General features: G+C 46.0%; 1 protein-coding gene across 1 annotated transcript in view; it reads right to left on the bottom strand.

Moving 5' to 3' along the window:
- Window positions 1-14,078, bottom strand: part of DNAH14 (dynein axonemal heavy chain 14) — a 605,515-nt gene that overhangs the window by 386,197 nt on the left and 205,240 nt on the right. The window contains exons 25-26 of the mRNA XM_075925276.2: window positions 2,492-2,596; window positions 2,271-2,389 (exon numbers count right to left, since the gene is read on the bottom strand). Of these exons, the coding sequence (XP_075781391.2) occupies window positions 2,271-2,389; window positions 2,492-2,596 (224 nt within the window). The remainder of the gene's footprint in view (window positions 1-2,270; window positions 2,390-2,491; window positions 2,597-14,078) is intronic.

Below are 14,078 nucleotides of genomic sequence, written 5' to 3'. Positions count from 1 at the left end.
GTCATGATCCTTATATTGCAGCCACTGATGACAAGGAGGAAATGGAAGCAGGCGTGGTGTATAGCTCTGAGCTTGAGGAGGTTGACATGGAGAGTGGTTCTGAAAATGGACCATAGTCTGCATTGTGGTTTGTCCGATGTATGCTTCCCATCTTGTGAGGGATGCATCTGTTGTGATGGTGATTGTGTGGGGTTCTTGTTGGAATGGAGCCCTTTTGCATATGTGTAGTGGGATGGTCCACCACAGTAGTGAGTCTTTGACTGCAGAAGGCATTGTAAGGTACTTGAGGAGTTTGTGCCATTTTGGTTTGCATACCGAAGCTACCCAAATTTGAAGGCATCTCATGCAGTCGGGCACTGGAGATGATAAAGGTAGAGGCTACCATGTGTCATAGTAGCTGGAGGCAGTCACAAGCCATGACCTATAGGCTGATGGAAATGGTGTGTACGAGATTGCAGATTGCTCTGAATCTTTCCTGTGGCAGTGAGTCTCGACCAATAGTGAATAGTGGAGTTGAGAAAAGCCCCTATAAAGTGGATTTATTGGGTAGGTGTTAATGTTGACTTGTGTTTTAAAAACATTGATGGTGCTGTGGAGAGACCAAAAGGAAAGACAATGTATTGATAATAGTGGTTCTCAAGTGTAAATCTGAGTAAGCGCCTATGTGCCAGGTGGATAGTAACATGAAAATATACATCTTGGAGGTCGAGAGCTGAAAACCAATCTCCCTACACCAGTGCTGGGATTATTGTGGAAAGAGTGACCATCCGGAATTTTTGTTTTTGTATATATTTGTTCAAACCATAGAGGTCTGGAATGGGTTGCATTCCCCCATTTTTCTTTTATGTCAAGAAGTAATGTGAATAAAACGTTTCCCCCTGTGCTGAGTAGACCCTGGCTCTATGGCTCCAAGGTGGATAAGGTGTTGCACCTCTGAACAAAGTAATAGCACATGAAAAGGGTCCCTGAAGAAGGATGGAAAAGGGTGATGGTTGGGGAATGGGGATGTGAATGAGATGGTATATCCTGACTGAAAGATCTCTAAGACCCAATGGTCTGAGGTGATAGCTTCCCAGTTGTGGAAGAATGATTATAAACAGAAGGTGAAGGATGGATTGTTCTCTGTAAGAACTGGGGAGATTCAATTGTTTTCAATGCTCTTGACTGATGCCTTAAATTTGCTTATTGAAGGCTGCAGGTTGGTTCACCCCAGAAGGTGGAGAGCAATGTCTTTGGGCCCTGGGGTCTGGCATTGTTGGTAATATTCATTAAATTGTTGATGCTCTGCTTGGTGTGAGTAATAGGAGTATCACTGACAGGGAGGGTAGGCAGGAGAGTAAGAAATAAATTGAAGTGTATATCCCACTTCCACCAGGTTTAGAACCCACTTGTGTGTTGTGATGTGGCCCCATCTACAATGGAAATGAGACAAATGGTTTGCAAAAAATGGGGAAGAAAATGATGTGCCATTAGGAGAATCTGAGGGTTATCATACTACCCTAGCTTGTGATCCTGAGTCCGAAGCAGGGTGAAGATTCTTCTCCAGAAGAATCACTTTACGGCAGAGATCTATATCCCTGTAAATCTTGGCCTTAAGCTTGGCATAGTCAGGGCAGTACTGAGGTGGGTGATCTTCACTGAGGCATCTGATGCATTGTGAATGTCCCTCGGAAACAGGCATTGTGTCCATGCAGGAAATGCAGCACTTGAAGCCCAGGGAACTTGGCATTTTGATAAAGAAAACAAGTTTATACTATGAATAACAACTATATGACAACACTAACTGGCTAATAAACTATGCTTAAGTAGAAAAAGCTTAGAAGAATACAGAGAACTGCAGAGCTCCGTCTCAGGCTGGGGTTGGTTGAGAAGGAACTGGAGTGCTCTGGGTGTGCATGCACAGTTCTGAGCAGCACTGCGTACACCATTGGCTCCACATATGTGCAGCCCGCGCAGGGACTGTTTCAAAATCTCCAACCCAGGTGCAGGGACAGCACCAAGACCAGATATGAAGCAGTCACGGGGACATCTCTCTTGAAGCAGCACCATCGATGGCATCTGCCATGTTTATGATGAGGCATAAAGAAGCTTTGATGCTGTTGAAGCAACCTGGCACAAGTTTCAGTAATTTTATACCAACACTATCTGTATCAAGGAATCCATCCAAAGTTATAGACTTTTACTATAAAGAGCCATCTAAAAAAAATCAGCAGATATTTTTTAAAATATCATTGTGTTAATTATAATAATGACATGTATATATACCATACTTTGGCACTAAAAGAGTCTCTTCTTCAGCAGAACTGATCATCACCACCACTGGAGAGCTCTGGTCATATCTGAGTATATGTAACTTCCTGGTATTCGCAAAACATTTCACAAGATGAGGCTGAGGAAGAGACATAAAAGAAAATAGCAGAATAAAATATGAACAGTCTTTCACTATGTGTAACAAAAAGAATGTTCCTAGAATGGCATTCCAAAATGTTACCTGAACAGCTTCAGGATTTTTGCTTTCAGCTAAAATATCAAGAAGTTCAGCATTGCTGAGAAAATAAAATCTTGGAAAAACCATTCGTTTAATCTCAAGATAGTCCTGTTCCAAACAAACAAACAAAAATTTAAAAATAATGTTAAAGATACATTGAAACTAGAATACAGAAATATGATCCCAAACTCCTTATCCTTACATTCATAACCTTACATTGCACACACATATACCCCTCTTAACTTCATTCTTTTCCCTCACATGCTACATTCACCCTATTCTTCTCTCTATTCTTTACTCTTCCTCGTGATTGGCTTTCTGTCCTTTTTTATGCTCCCCACTGTAGTTGCACTAGCCTCCTTCCAAATCTGCTAAGTACCCTTCCTCACCCCCAATCCTCTCCAGAAAGTCCTCTTTTTGCATTCATCTAATCAATCTAATACAGTGTCTTTGTCTTCCTGAGACTGAATTCTTGTCCTCTGGTTTGCTTTTGTCTGTGTTAAACTAGAAACGCTTTGTGGCAGTGATGTATGGTCTTACTTTTTTTGTATTTCCCTATGCATATTTATAAAATAATAATTCTGTTTATCATGCTTATTTTTGTTGAAACCCTTACAGCATAAAGACAATTTTAAAATGCCACAGGATAACATTCCATATTTATTGATATCTACTATATTTTTCAGAGAGTTTGTGCATCTGTCTATGTGTCCAACTGTGAGTCCATTTGTTAAAGAACTAAACTGTAAGAGCTAGGACTACCAAATTTGATATGCAGCTTCCTCTTATGATAACTTAAAGCAAGATTAGGGTTTGGTTATGCCAGCACAATGGGATGTGTGTGCAATGTGACTGTTTCCCTTCAAAGAAAAAGGGGTGTTTGATAACAGGCACAGTTATACTCACATATGATCACAGAGAGGCAGCAAGCATGGAGGACAGTTATATCTCAGAATGATCACAAGGGAGCACCAAATCTGGTATGAGGTGTTGGATACCAGTTCCCTTGAGTGCAGAGACTACTGAAAGAGAACACCGGACATAAGATTTTCCTGCCCTGTCCACCCTGTAAGGGTCTCAATGATGTATGTCAGCACCATGACCGCCTGACAATGTCAAACTGGGGAATACACTGATGCTAACCATAGCTGAAATGGGTGCATTTTGAGTCTGGAAAGGCGCATTACATAACTGCACGCATCCATGTGGCTGAGAATGAGAAGAAGTTACTCACCCTGTGCAGTAACGATGGCTCTTCGAGGTGTGTGTCCTCTTGGGTGCTCCACTGTGGGTGTTGGGCTTGTCCCGGTGCTGCAGATCAGAAATCATTTAGCTGTTGTCTGCCAGACCACGCATGCACAGCAGACAACTTGCGGCTTTTTGCGCCATTTTCAGTTGCGTGGTTTGGCTCCGCCAGTTCTTCCTGATCATCGAAGCCTGGAAGACATAAACAACAGACTCCAAAGAGGGGAGGAGGGTGGGTTGTGGAGCACCCATGGGGACACACACCTCAAAGAACCATCATTACTGCATAGGGAGAGTAACTTCTTTTTCTTCGGGTAGTGTCCCCGTGGGTGCTCCACTGTGGGTGACTCCACAGCAGTAGCCAGACTAAAGGCGGTGGGTTCAGAGTCAATTAGTTACCACTGAGGAAAGTACTGCAGTGGCTACCACTGCGTCCATCATGAGAATGTTTTGTAGCATGTAATGTTTTGCGAAAGTGTGGCTGGACGACGAGGTAGCCACTTGGCAAATATCTTTTAGGGGAACCCCCTTGAGCAAAGCTGCTGAGGAGGCCATTGCTCTAGCAGAGTGAGCCATTATGGTTCATGGAATTGGAACGTCCCTTAATTCATAGCAGTGCATAATGCAAGAAATGATTATTTTGGAAATTCTCTGTGCCAACAGTGGGTGGCCCCTGGAACAGTCATCCAACGCAATTCTGGGACTTCCAGAAATCATGAGCTCTTTCTATGTAAAAGGCTAAGGCTTTACGAATGTCAAGGGAATGTAGTCTCAAGTGATGTTCCGAAATATGTAGTTTGGGATAGAATATGGGGAGAATACTTGATTCATTTATGCGAAAAGAAGAGTTAACTTTGAGTAAAAATGATGGTGGGGGACGTAACATTACTCCCTGTGCTGTAAAGATGGTGTAAGGGGGAGTAGCCGAGAGAGCCGCTAATTCCGCCACTCTACAAGCTGATGTAATTGCTAGAAGGAATAGGACTTTCATAGTTAAGGTACAGAAATCACATATGGCCAATGGTTCAAATGGTAGACACATTAAAGTGTCTAAGACCAATTCCAAATTCCAGGGGTCCGGAGGTTGTCTGTGCTCAGGGAAAAGGTTGGTGAGGCTTTTAATAAATCTTTTCATAGTCGGATGGGAGAAGGCAGTGTATCCATCAATAGGCTGATGGAATGCTGTAATAGCAGCCAGATGCACCTTGAACAATGAGAGGGCCAATCCAAGGTGTGTGAGGTGTAAGACATAATTTAAGATGTAGTGTAATGGTGATTCGACAAGGTCTAGGTTTCTGGCCGAGCACCATTCTTGGAATCTTTGCCATTTATGGAGGTAGGTACTACGAGTTGAGAATTTTCTGCTATGTAACAGCACATCTTTGACCTCATAGGAACAACTCATCTCTCTCTGTCTGAACCAATTAGGAATCATGCGGACAGAGCGAGGTGATCCGGTTGTGGATGTAGTATTTGCCCATGGTCTTGTGTCAGTAGATCAGGTCAACTGGGAAGATGGTACGGAGAATGAGGAGACATTCGAAACAGGTAAGGAAACCAAGTCTGGCAAAGCCAGAATGGTGCTATTAAAATCACCTTTGCCTTCTCCATGATTATCTTCTCCAGGACCCTGGGGATTACAGGAATGGGAGGGAATACATATAGGAGACGATGGCCCCAGTTGTAGAGGAAAGCATTACCTTTGTATGCTTGGCCAATGCCTGCCCTTGAGCAATATTATACGCACTTTGTGTTGTACTGTGTGGTGAAGAGTCTGCAGATGGGTGGCCCCACCATTCTAATATTGTACAAAGGACATGTAGGTGTAGTTCCCACTTGTGTTGATGGGCGAATTGCCTGCTGAGCGCATCCACTGTAATATTGTCCTCCTCTGGAAGGTAGGCTGCTGCGAGAGAAATGTTGTGCCGGTTGCAGAAGTTCCATAGATGGAAAGCTTCTATGCAGAGGGAATGGGAGCGAGCTCCTCCCTGCCTGTTTATATAATAAATTGTTGTGATATTGTCTGTAAGTATCCTCACCACTCGGTTGCGAATAAGCGGTAGGAAATGTTTGCAGGCATTGGGTACAGTTCGGAGCTCGAGTAGGTTTATATGGAGGAGGGATTCCTCGGGAGACCAGTGACCTTGGACTTGACTGTTTCTCATGTGAGCTCCCCAGCCAAGAAGGGATGCATCCGTTGTAATTTGGACCATGGGTTGAAGTCGGTGGAATGGAATACCAGCCAACTTGTTGTGGGGAACAGTCCAACAGAGGCCCTGAGGAGGCAGTTGTCCAGATATGGAAAAATAATGATCCCTAGTTGATGAAGGAATGTCGCCACCACAGCCAATGTTTTGGAGAAAACCCTGGGGACTAACGATAGTCTGAATGAAAGAACTTTGTACTGATAGTGGTTGGTGCCTACTATGAAGTGGAGGAATCGTCTGTGAGCTGGGTGAATGGTAATATGAAAGTAGGCGTCCTGTAACTCAAGGGATGCAAACCAGTCGCCATGTTCCAGTGCAGGTATGATTGTTGCTAGCGTCACCATCTTAAAGTGCTGCTTGTGGAGGTGTTGGTTTAGCCGCCAAAGGTCGAGTATGGGTCTCCAACCCCAAGATTTTTTCTCTGTTAGGAAATAGTGGGAGTAAAAACCCCTCCCTTCAAATGCCTCCGGTACCCTCTCTATTGTTCCTGTGTTGAGTAGATGCACTACCTCCTGCTTGAGAGGAGGTTCGTGAGATGGGTCCCTGAAGAGGGAGGGAGGGGAAGGAGTGGGAGGGGGGGCACGCAAATGGGATCACGTAGCCTGACGTTATAAGCTGAATGATCCATCCATCTGACGTTATTGTAGCCTAGCGATGGAGAAAGGGCCTCAAGAGATGATGGAAAAGTGCGTTGGTGACGTTGTGACTGTGCAACAATTGGATGGTTAGCAATCCCTCGATGCTCATGTCAAACCTGCTGCTTGGTTGACTGCTGGTGGGTTGGCCTAGCGACTTGTGGACGTCGCCTCTGGAGATGCTGCCTTGGTCTTTGAGGATCATAGTGGTGTGGCCAAGATGGTGCGAAGGATAATGGTCTCTGCCTTTGATAAGGTGTGTTTCGCTTCTGGTGGTATGGTGGTGTATACATACCCAAGGTTCTTAATGTTGTGTGTGAGTCTTGGCCAGAGTGGAGGACTTGGTCAGTCTTATCGCAAACAGCATTTGCCTATCAAAAGGTAAGTCCTCCACCTTACTCTGGAGCTCTTTGGGAACTGCCGCCATATGTAGCCATGAAGCCCTGCACATGACTATGGATGTGGCTATGGTGCGGGCTGCTGCATCGGCCATGTCCAGTGCGATGTGTAGTGTGGAACAGGACGACACATATCCTTCCTGAATTATAACTTTCAGGACTTGACGTTTACCCTCCGGAAGATGTTCAAGGACAGGGACAAGTTTGGCATAATTATCAAAATTATGATTGGCCAATAAGGCAGAGTAATTCACCATGCGGAGTGTTAATGTTGCCGATGAATATACTTTCCTGCCTAGTAGGTCAAGTTTCTTGCTGTCCTTATCTGCGGTGGCATTCTTATAATGCAGCGCTTTGGCTCTTTGCTGAGCCGCGTCCATGACCAAGGAATTGGGTTGAGGATGGTTAAAGAGAAACTCCATTCCTTTGGCTGGGACGAAGTACTTCTTGTCCGTTCTTCTGTTGGTAGGCAGAACGGAAGCTGGAGTTTGCCAGATGTCACTGGCTACCTCAAGTATGGCCTCGTCCGATAGGAGGGCCACCTTGGATGACTGGGATGGGTGTAGATTCCGCAGCAGATGGTGTTGCTTCTGCTGAACCTCTCCCAGTTGGACATTTTGACTCTCAGCGACCCTTCTAAACAGTTTCTGGAAGTCTTTCATATCGTCCACGGGTGAGGTATCTCCCTGGAATACTGCATTGTCCAGAGAGGAGGACGCCACATCTATGGGGGATTGTTGTTGAGATTCCTCCATGTCTGATAAGTGCGTGCTCCGCTCCGTGACATGCTGGACCGTTGGCGGTTGGTCGCCAGTAGGTGTAGGTCGTTTGTGTGTAAATGGTGAAACAGATCTGCTCTTGTCTGGGGTAGTATATGAAGGAGCAGATGAAAGTGATATGCCTCTTAAGTGGGCAGGTGAGCAGGGCGAATGCTCCTGGTGACTGCAATGTCTGAGCCATCGATCATCATGGTATGGCGAATACCTGTGTGCATATCTATAGTCCTCCCTATACCTAGAAATTCTGTAGTATGAGGGGGATTGAGGTGATCTTGAGCGTCCCCATGAATAAGGTGGTGATGGGAAATAGTGACTGTGATATCGGTGATATCTTGAGTGCGGAGATACGTTGTGCTGCAAATACTGTGGTCTGGAGGAATGATGAGTTGAATGGGATGGCCATACCAGAGATGAAGATGGTGGTTCTGGAGAGAACGGCTCTGTCTCAGGGCTAGGAGATGAAGTAGGAAGCCTGTGTGTCTTCTTTCTTCGCCTGATCAGTGCTGGTGAGTAGTATACTGGAGATATAGGAGGCATCGATCTAGGGGTTGTTAAGACTCGCGAGTAGGTAGGTTCCAGAGAGGAGTGCATCGGTGCCAACAGAGCGGTTTTGGAGTGGCTCAGTGCTGAGACAATCGGCATCGGCGCTGTCAGTGCTGATGAAGCGGGTGCTGACATGTTTGTTGTTGGTGCGCTTGGTGCCAGAACAGAGTCCAGTGCCGATGTTGTGGCCGGAATTGGTGCTGAGGACGTCGGTGCTGAGGGTGCCGATGGCATCGGTGCCAACTTTGGTCGAGGTGCAGCATGCACTATTGGCCTTGGTGCTGAAGTGCTACACACCTGTTTGTCCTTGTCTGGTCTACGGATCATCGTCAGTCCTGAGGTGCCTGGCTTGTCCCCTGTACTCACACTGGGTAGTGGTAGAGAGCGGGATGGGGACAAGGTCTTCTTTTTATGCGTCACCTTCAGAGAAGTGTGACATGGCGGCATGGTCGAAGGGTCCGGCTGCGGCTGAAGGGCTTTGTTGAAGAGTAATATTTTGAGCAGCATTTCATGGTCTCAACGTGCCCATGCCGTCAACTTCGAGCAGTGGGAACACTTTTGGGGAATGTGTCCCTCACTAAGGCATCTTATACAAGATGAGTGCCCATCTGTTGAAGCGGGCATGGACTCTTTGCAAGTTGAGCACTTCTTAAACCCTGGGGATCCAGACATCTTAACGAATTCTACTAATTAATTTTTTTAACGCACTAATGAACTAACTAGAACAATATGTAAAATAACAACTAACTAACTAAATACAACTTTTTTCTCTCTCCTTTTAGATCCTGTCAGGATTGATGCGAGAGCAAGTTGTTTCTCTGTCTGCGCCCGAAAACAGTTAGGAGGAACTGGCGGAGCAGGACCACACGACTGAAAACGGCACGAAAAGCCGTAAGATGGCCACCGCGCATGTGCAGTCTGGCAGACAATGGCTAAAAGATCTCCGATCTGTGGTGCCTGGACTAGCCCGACACCCACAGTGGAGCACCTACAAGGATACTATCCGAAGAAGAAGGCAAGCTTGTACAGTGGTCAGAAGTGCCAGAGATAGCTGCCAAATAAGGCCCATAGAGGGTTGAACAGTATTGAGGAAGAAATATTGTGTCTGTAGTGGAGTTGAGCACTGTACCAAGGAACTCGATCATTTGCACCAGAACTAACAACTTTTTGTCATTTATCAGGAGACTGAGTGTCAGCACATGCTGAGGAGAAGAGCGATGAACTCTGATTTCAGCATGACCTTTGACCAGCCAGTCGTCTAGATAAGGATAAACCTGGCTGCCATGGCACCTCAGGTAAGCCGTTACCACTGACATACACTTTGTGAATACCCTGGGAGCTGTTGCTAGGCCTAAGGGAAGCAATGCAAATTGGTAATCGTTTTGGCCTACCTTGAACCACAGATATCGCCCAAGTCCCTTGAAGATCACAATGTGAAAATACACATCTTTGAGGTCAAGGGTGTCATACCTGTCTCCCAGATCCAGGACAGAATTAATCATGGCCAGGGAGACCATGCAAAACTTGAGGCAAACCAGGTAACTGTTCAGGACTTGCAGGTTCAAGATGGGCCACAGGATTCTTCTAGTTTGGGGGATTAAGAAATATCAGGAGTAAAATCGCTGGATGGGGAACCTAGTAGGCATCCTTTCCACTGCTCCCAATTGGAGCAACTCCATAATCTCCTGCTTGAGAAGTTCCTTGCAAGACAGATCCCTAAATAGAGACAGGGTGGATGAGTAAGAATGGGGGGTAGAGGACAGCCAAAGTGTGCTGTATGGTAGCCAAGACCCAACAGTCCGCTCTGATCTCTCTCCAGGCTAGGAGGAAGGGATGGAAGGAAAGAAATGGGGAGGATATAGTGTGGCCATGCTGCCATTGGGCACACCCTCAAAAGGTGTATTTTCCAAATTTGGCCTGGCTAGAGAACACTTGGGAGGCAGACTGGGATTGATGCCCCTGCCTCCAAAGGAAGGGCTTCAGACACCATTAGGCCAAGTCTTTGCAGGAATAAGGCCCTTTTGACTGGGGTGGCTGGGGCTTAAACTTCTGCTCAGGCCCTGGGATGTATACTCCCAAGGCTTTTAGAGTCGTACAGGAGTCTTTAAGCCCATGTAATTTTGTGTCCATTTGCTTGGAAATACAGACATGCCATCAAACGGGAGGTCCTGCATTGAGCTCTTGGCCTCCAGAGACAGGCAGGGCAGAAGCAACCAAGCTGCCCTTTGCATCAACATGACAGAAGCTATGGAATACGCTGCCGAGTCCACCACATCAGAAGCTGCCTACAGAGCCATCCTGGTCATAGAAGCTCACTCCTCTGCAATAGCACTGAACTTTTTCCTAGACGCTTCGAGAAGTAAGGCTTCGAATTTGGACACTGCCTGCCATGTATTGAGGTTGTAGTGAGCAAAAAGGGCCTAATTGTTCCCATCTGTAGCTGAAAGCTGGCTAAGGAATAAAGCTTACATCCAAAGAGATCCAACCACTGGAGTCTTTACTCTTTGGGGTAGGGGCATGCTGGCCCTTATGCTCCCTGTGGTTGACCGACTCCACCACCAGTGAGTTACTTGCAGGGTGAGTATACAAATACTCATGGTCCTTGGTGGGCACAAAGTACTTTCTCTCCACCCTCTTGGAGATAGGCAGGATGGATGAAGGAGTCTGCCACATAAACTTAGCAACCTTGGCTATTGCTTCATGCAATGGCAAGGCCACTCTATCTGGTACAATCCGGCTAAGGAAAACAAAGAGGGAATCCAAGGTCTCCTAGACTTCCTCCACCTGGAGATCCAGGCTGATTGTCACCCTCTTCAAAAAGTCCTGATGGGCCTTCATATCATCAGGTGGGACCTCCGGAGGGGGTGCCACTATGGCTTAGTCTGGCAATGAGGAAGAGACTTGGTCCAGATGGTCCTCTTCAAGTGATGTAGGCTGATTGTCCAGTCCCTTTTTCAACTGAGTAACTGGTCTGGCAACTTCCAGTACCTGTACATGGCCAGTGGGGGGGCACCAAAGGGGCCTCTGATGCTCCAGCCACCTAATGGGTAGCCTGGGGCTGAACCTGAAAACCCAGGTGGTCCATGGGCACCATTGTGTTGGCCACTGAGCCTGAGGTCACAGTATACCCTGAAAGGCCATCTGCAGTACCAGCTGGAATGGCCTCAGGTGCAGTGCCAAAGATTGCTCTGGGAGCAAGGAGACAGTCTGATGCAGCACTTGCTGAGCAGATGCTGGCTAAAGCCCACAAATGGGAACATGTGCTGCACTCTCTCCAGTACCGAAAACCTGGTGGTGACAGTGATCTCAGTGACCAAGTGCTATGCCTGGACTGGTGGCCCCCAGAGCTACATTGATCTTTGGATCTGCTCCTTGTTGGCAGTGACTGGTGCTGAGAGTATGACTGCTAGGGCTGGGATGTTGAGCAGGATTCTATAGGCTATGCCCCCATGCCTAATGTAGCTTGGTGCTGCTGAGTATCGGCATTATGGCAAGCAGTGCCATGGTCATGGGGAATTACTCTTAGAGCGGTGAAACTCATATGGGGAGTAACTCTCCCTATGATGCCACTGTTGTGGGGAAGTGGGGGGCAGGACACATGCCTCCATAAGTCTATGCCTGGACTCCGGCAACACTTAAGATTCAGCATCCAGTGCCAGTGTCTCTCTCACCAATCAAGTGGAACTATGAGGAGCTCTCCTGTCTGATCAAGCAGTAAAGGGAGAATATCAGGCATTCGCCAACTGAGGGGCAAACGGTGGCTTCCACCTATGCAAGGGATCCAACCGATGCCAGAGGAGGCAGTACCAGCATGGTCAAGATATCCTGTGATTCCTGGAAAGCCTCTGGCATGGAAGTGATGGGAAGTGAGGAATGGACAGGACTGCTATGGTCGGCCTGCACAGGGCTTTTTCCTGAGGGCAGCCTCCCATCCAATCATCCCTTGTCCTTTTGAGAACAGGGGGACTGACCCTTGCTGACATCTTAGTCCTCTTAGCCAGAGCCAGGGACGATGATGACAGTGCCAGGGGAGCGTTCTGCACTGAAGTGCTCAGCACTGAGTCTAAGTACTGGTCCATCAACAGAGCTTTTAAATGTATACCTCTACCCTTTATTGTCTTGGGGTGAAAAAAAACTACAGATTCTGCACTTATCTGAGATATATGTCTCTCCCAGACAATGTAGCACCTGAAGCACTATGTCCAATTTTTGGTGATCAATATGTAGCAAGGATATAGATACCAGAAAGGATCCAGAGCTAAGTGACAAAGATGATCAAAGGAATGAAATGCAAGCCATATGAACAAAGGATGAAGGAACTGGATAGGCTTAGTTTAGAAAAGAGAAAGTTAAGAGAGGATATGGTAGTGGACTTTAGTTACCTGAAAAGCTTCCATAAAAAAAGATGGAGAAAAGTTCTTCTGTTTTACCATAAAGGCAGAACAAGAGAAAATGGATTCAAACTACAGCATAGCATAAACTCTAAGAACAGTAGGATAATGGAAATGTTTGCTTTGGGGGGCTATGGAAGCTTTTTCACTGGAAGTTTTCAAAAGGAGACTGGAGCATCATCTCTCCTGGATGATTTAAACACAACAAACCCTGAATCTTGGCAGGAGGTCAGCCAAGATGACCTTTGCACTTCCTTCTAATCCTGGGATTTTATTATTCTACTATTAGTCATTTAGTTTAAAAAAGTATGTAAATAAAAATATGTACTTGGGTCATCAATTATTTCTTATGAATTGCAAGTCCAGCTCCTTCAGGTGTTATATAATCTTGATCAATGTCATTTATGCCAAAATGTCATGGCTTTACATCATTCACCCAATTCACAGAGACAACATAAAACATGTAGCTATCATGCCTATCAGGCCATAGCCTCATGACAACAGTAAACTCACCTGGTAGAGGGCTGGGTTGAACACGCCTTATTTGTCCTTGCAACAGGCTGGAGAGTCATGCAGAGATGGATCTTCTGTCCTTTGCTCTCTCCCTGCCTTCTCATCATGCAGACAGTGAAACCCAACCCTTTTTCAAGGAGCAGATCTATCTAAGTTTTATTGTCAAGGCACAGATTTTCCCTCATCACTGATGCTCAAAATACAGCTAAGGTTGCTATGTACATAAAATTCCACACACAAAACCACATAAGTGAGGAAATGCAAAGTTCAGTTACCTAAAATTACATACCTTCACCCTTCCAAGAGTCAGATACCTTACTACTGGAACAATTACCATACAACATACAATGCACTCAAATCTCAGATCTGCCCCATTAAGGATGGGTAGACCTGAGGACAAGAGGTAGTGTTGTATTCCCTTCCTGTACCATTTTCAAAACAGTTTCTGAATAACATACCAAATGAGAGAAGCCAACATAAGACACGTTCTCTGCCAACTGGTGCACAAAAGAATTCAGTTACAAGTAATACTGATTTTTTTCTTTATTACTACACAGTCATAGACAGATTGCCCAAAATCTCATTGGCTGTGTCTACATTGGCACCCTTTTCCATAAAAGGGATGCTAATGAGACACTTCGGAATTGCAAATTCCGTGGGGGATTTAAATATCTCCCGCGGCATTTGCATGAACATGGCTGCCGCTTTTTTCCGGCTCGGGGTTTTGCCGGAGAAAAGCGCCAGTCTAGACGGGATCTTGCGGAAAATAAACCCTTTTCCGGAAGATCCCTTATTCCTACTTTCAAGTAAAAGGGATCTTTCCTACCTGCGCTCTCAGCACCCCCAGCCCACCGCTCCCAGGCCTGTGGAGTGCATGAA

The sequence above is a fragment of the Pelodiscus sinensis genome, chromosome 3, assembly GCF_052426305.1.
Source record: "Pelodiscus sinensis isolate ZL-2025 chromosome 3, ASM5242630v1, whole genome shotgun sequence".
In the NCBI taxonomy this organism is placed as follows: domain Eukaryota; kingdom Metazoa; phylum Chordata; order Testudines; family Trionychidae; genus Pelodiscus; species Pelodiscus sinensis.
The sequence above is the reverse complement of the archived record's forward strand: the minus strand, read 5'-3'. Positions and strand labels throughout refer to the sequence as shown.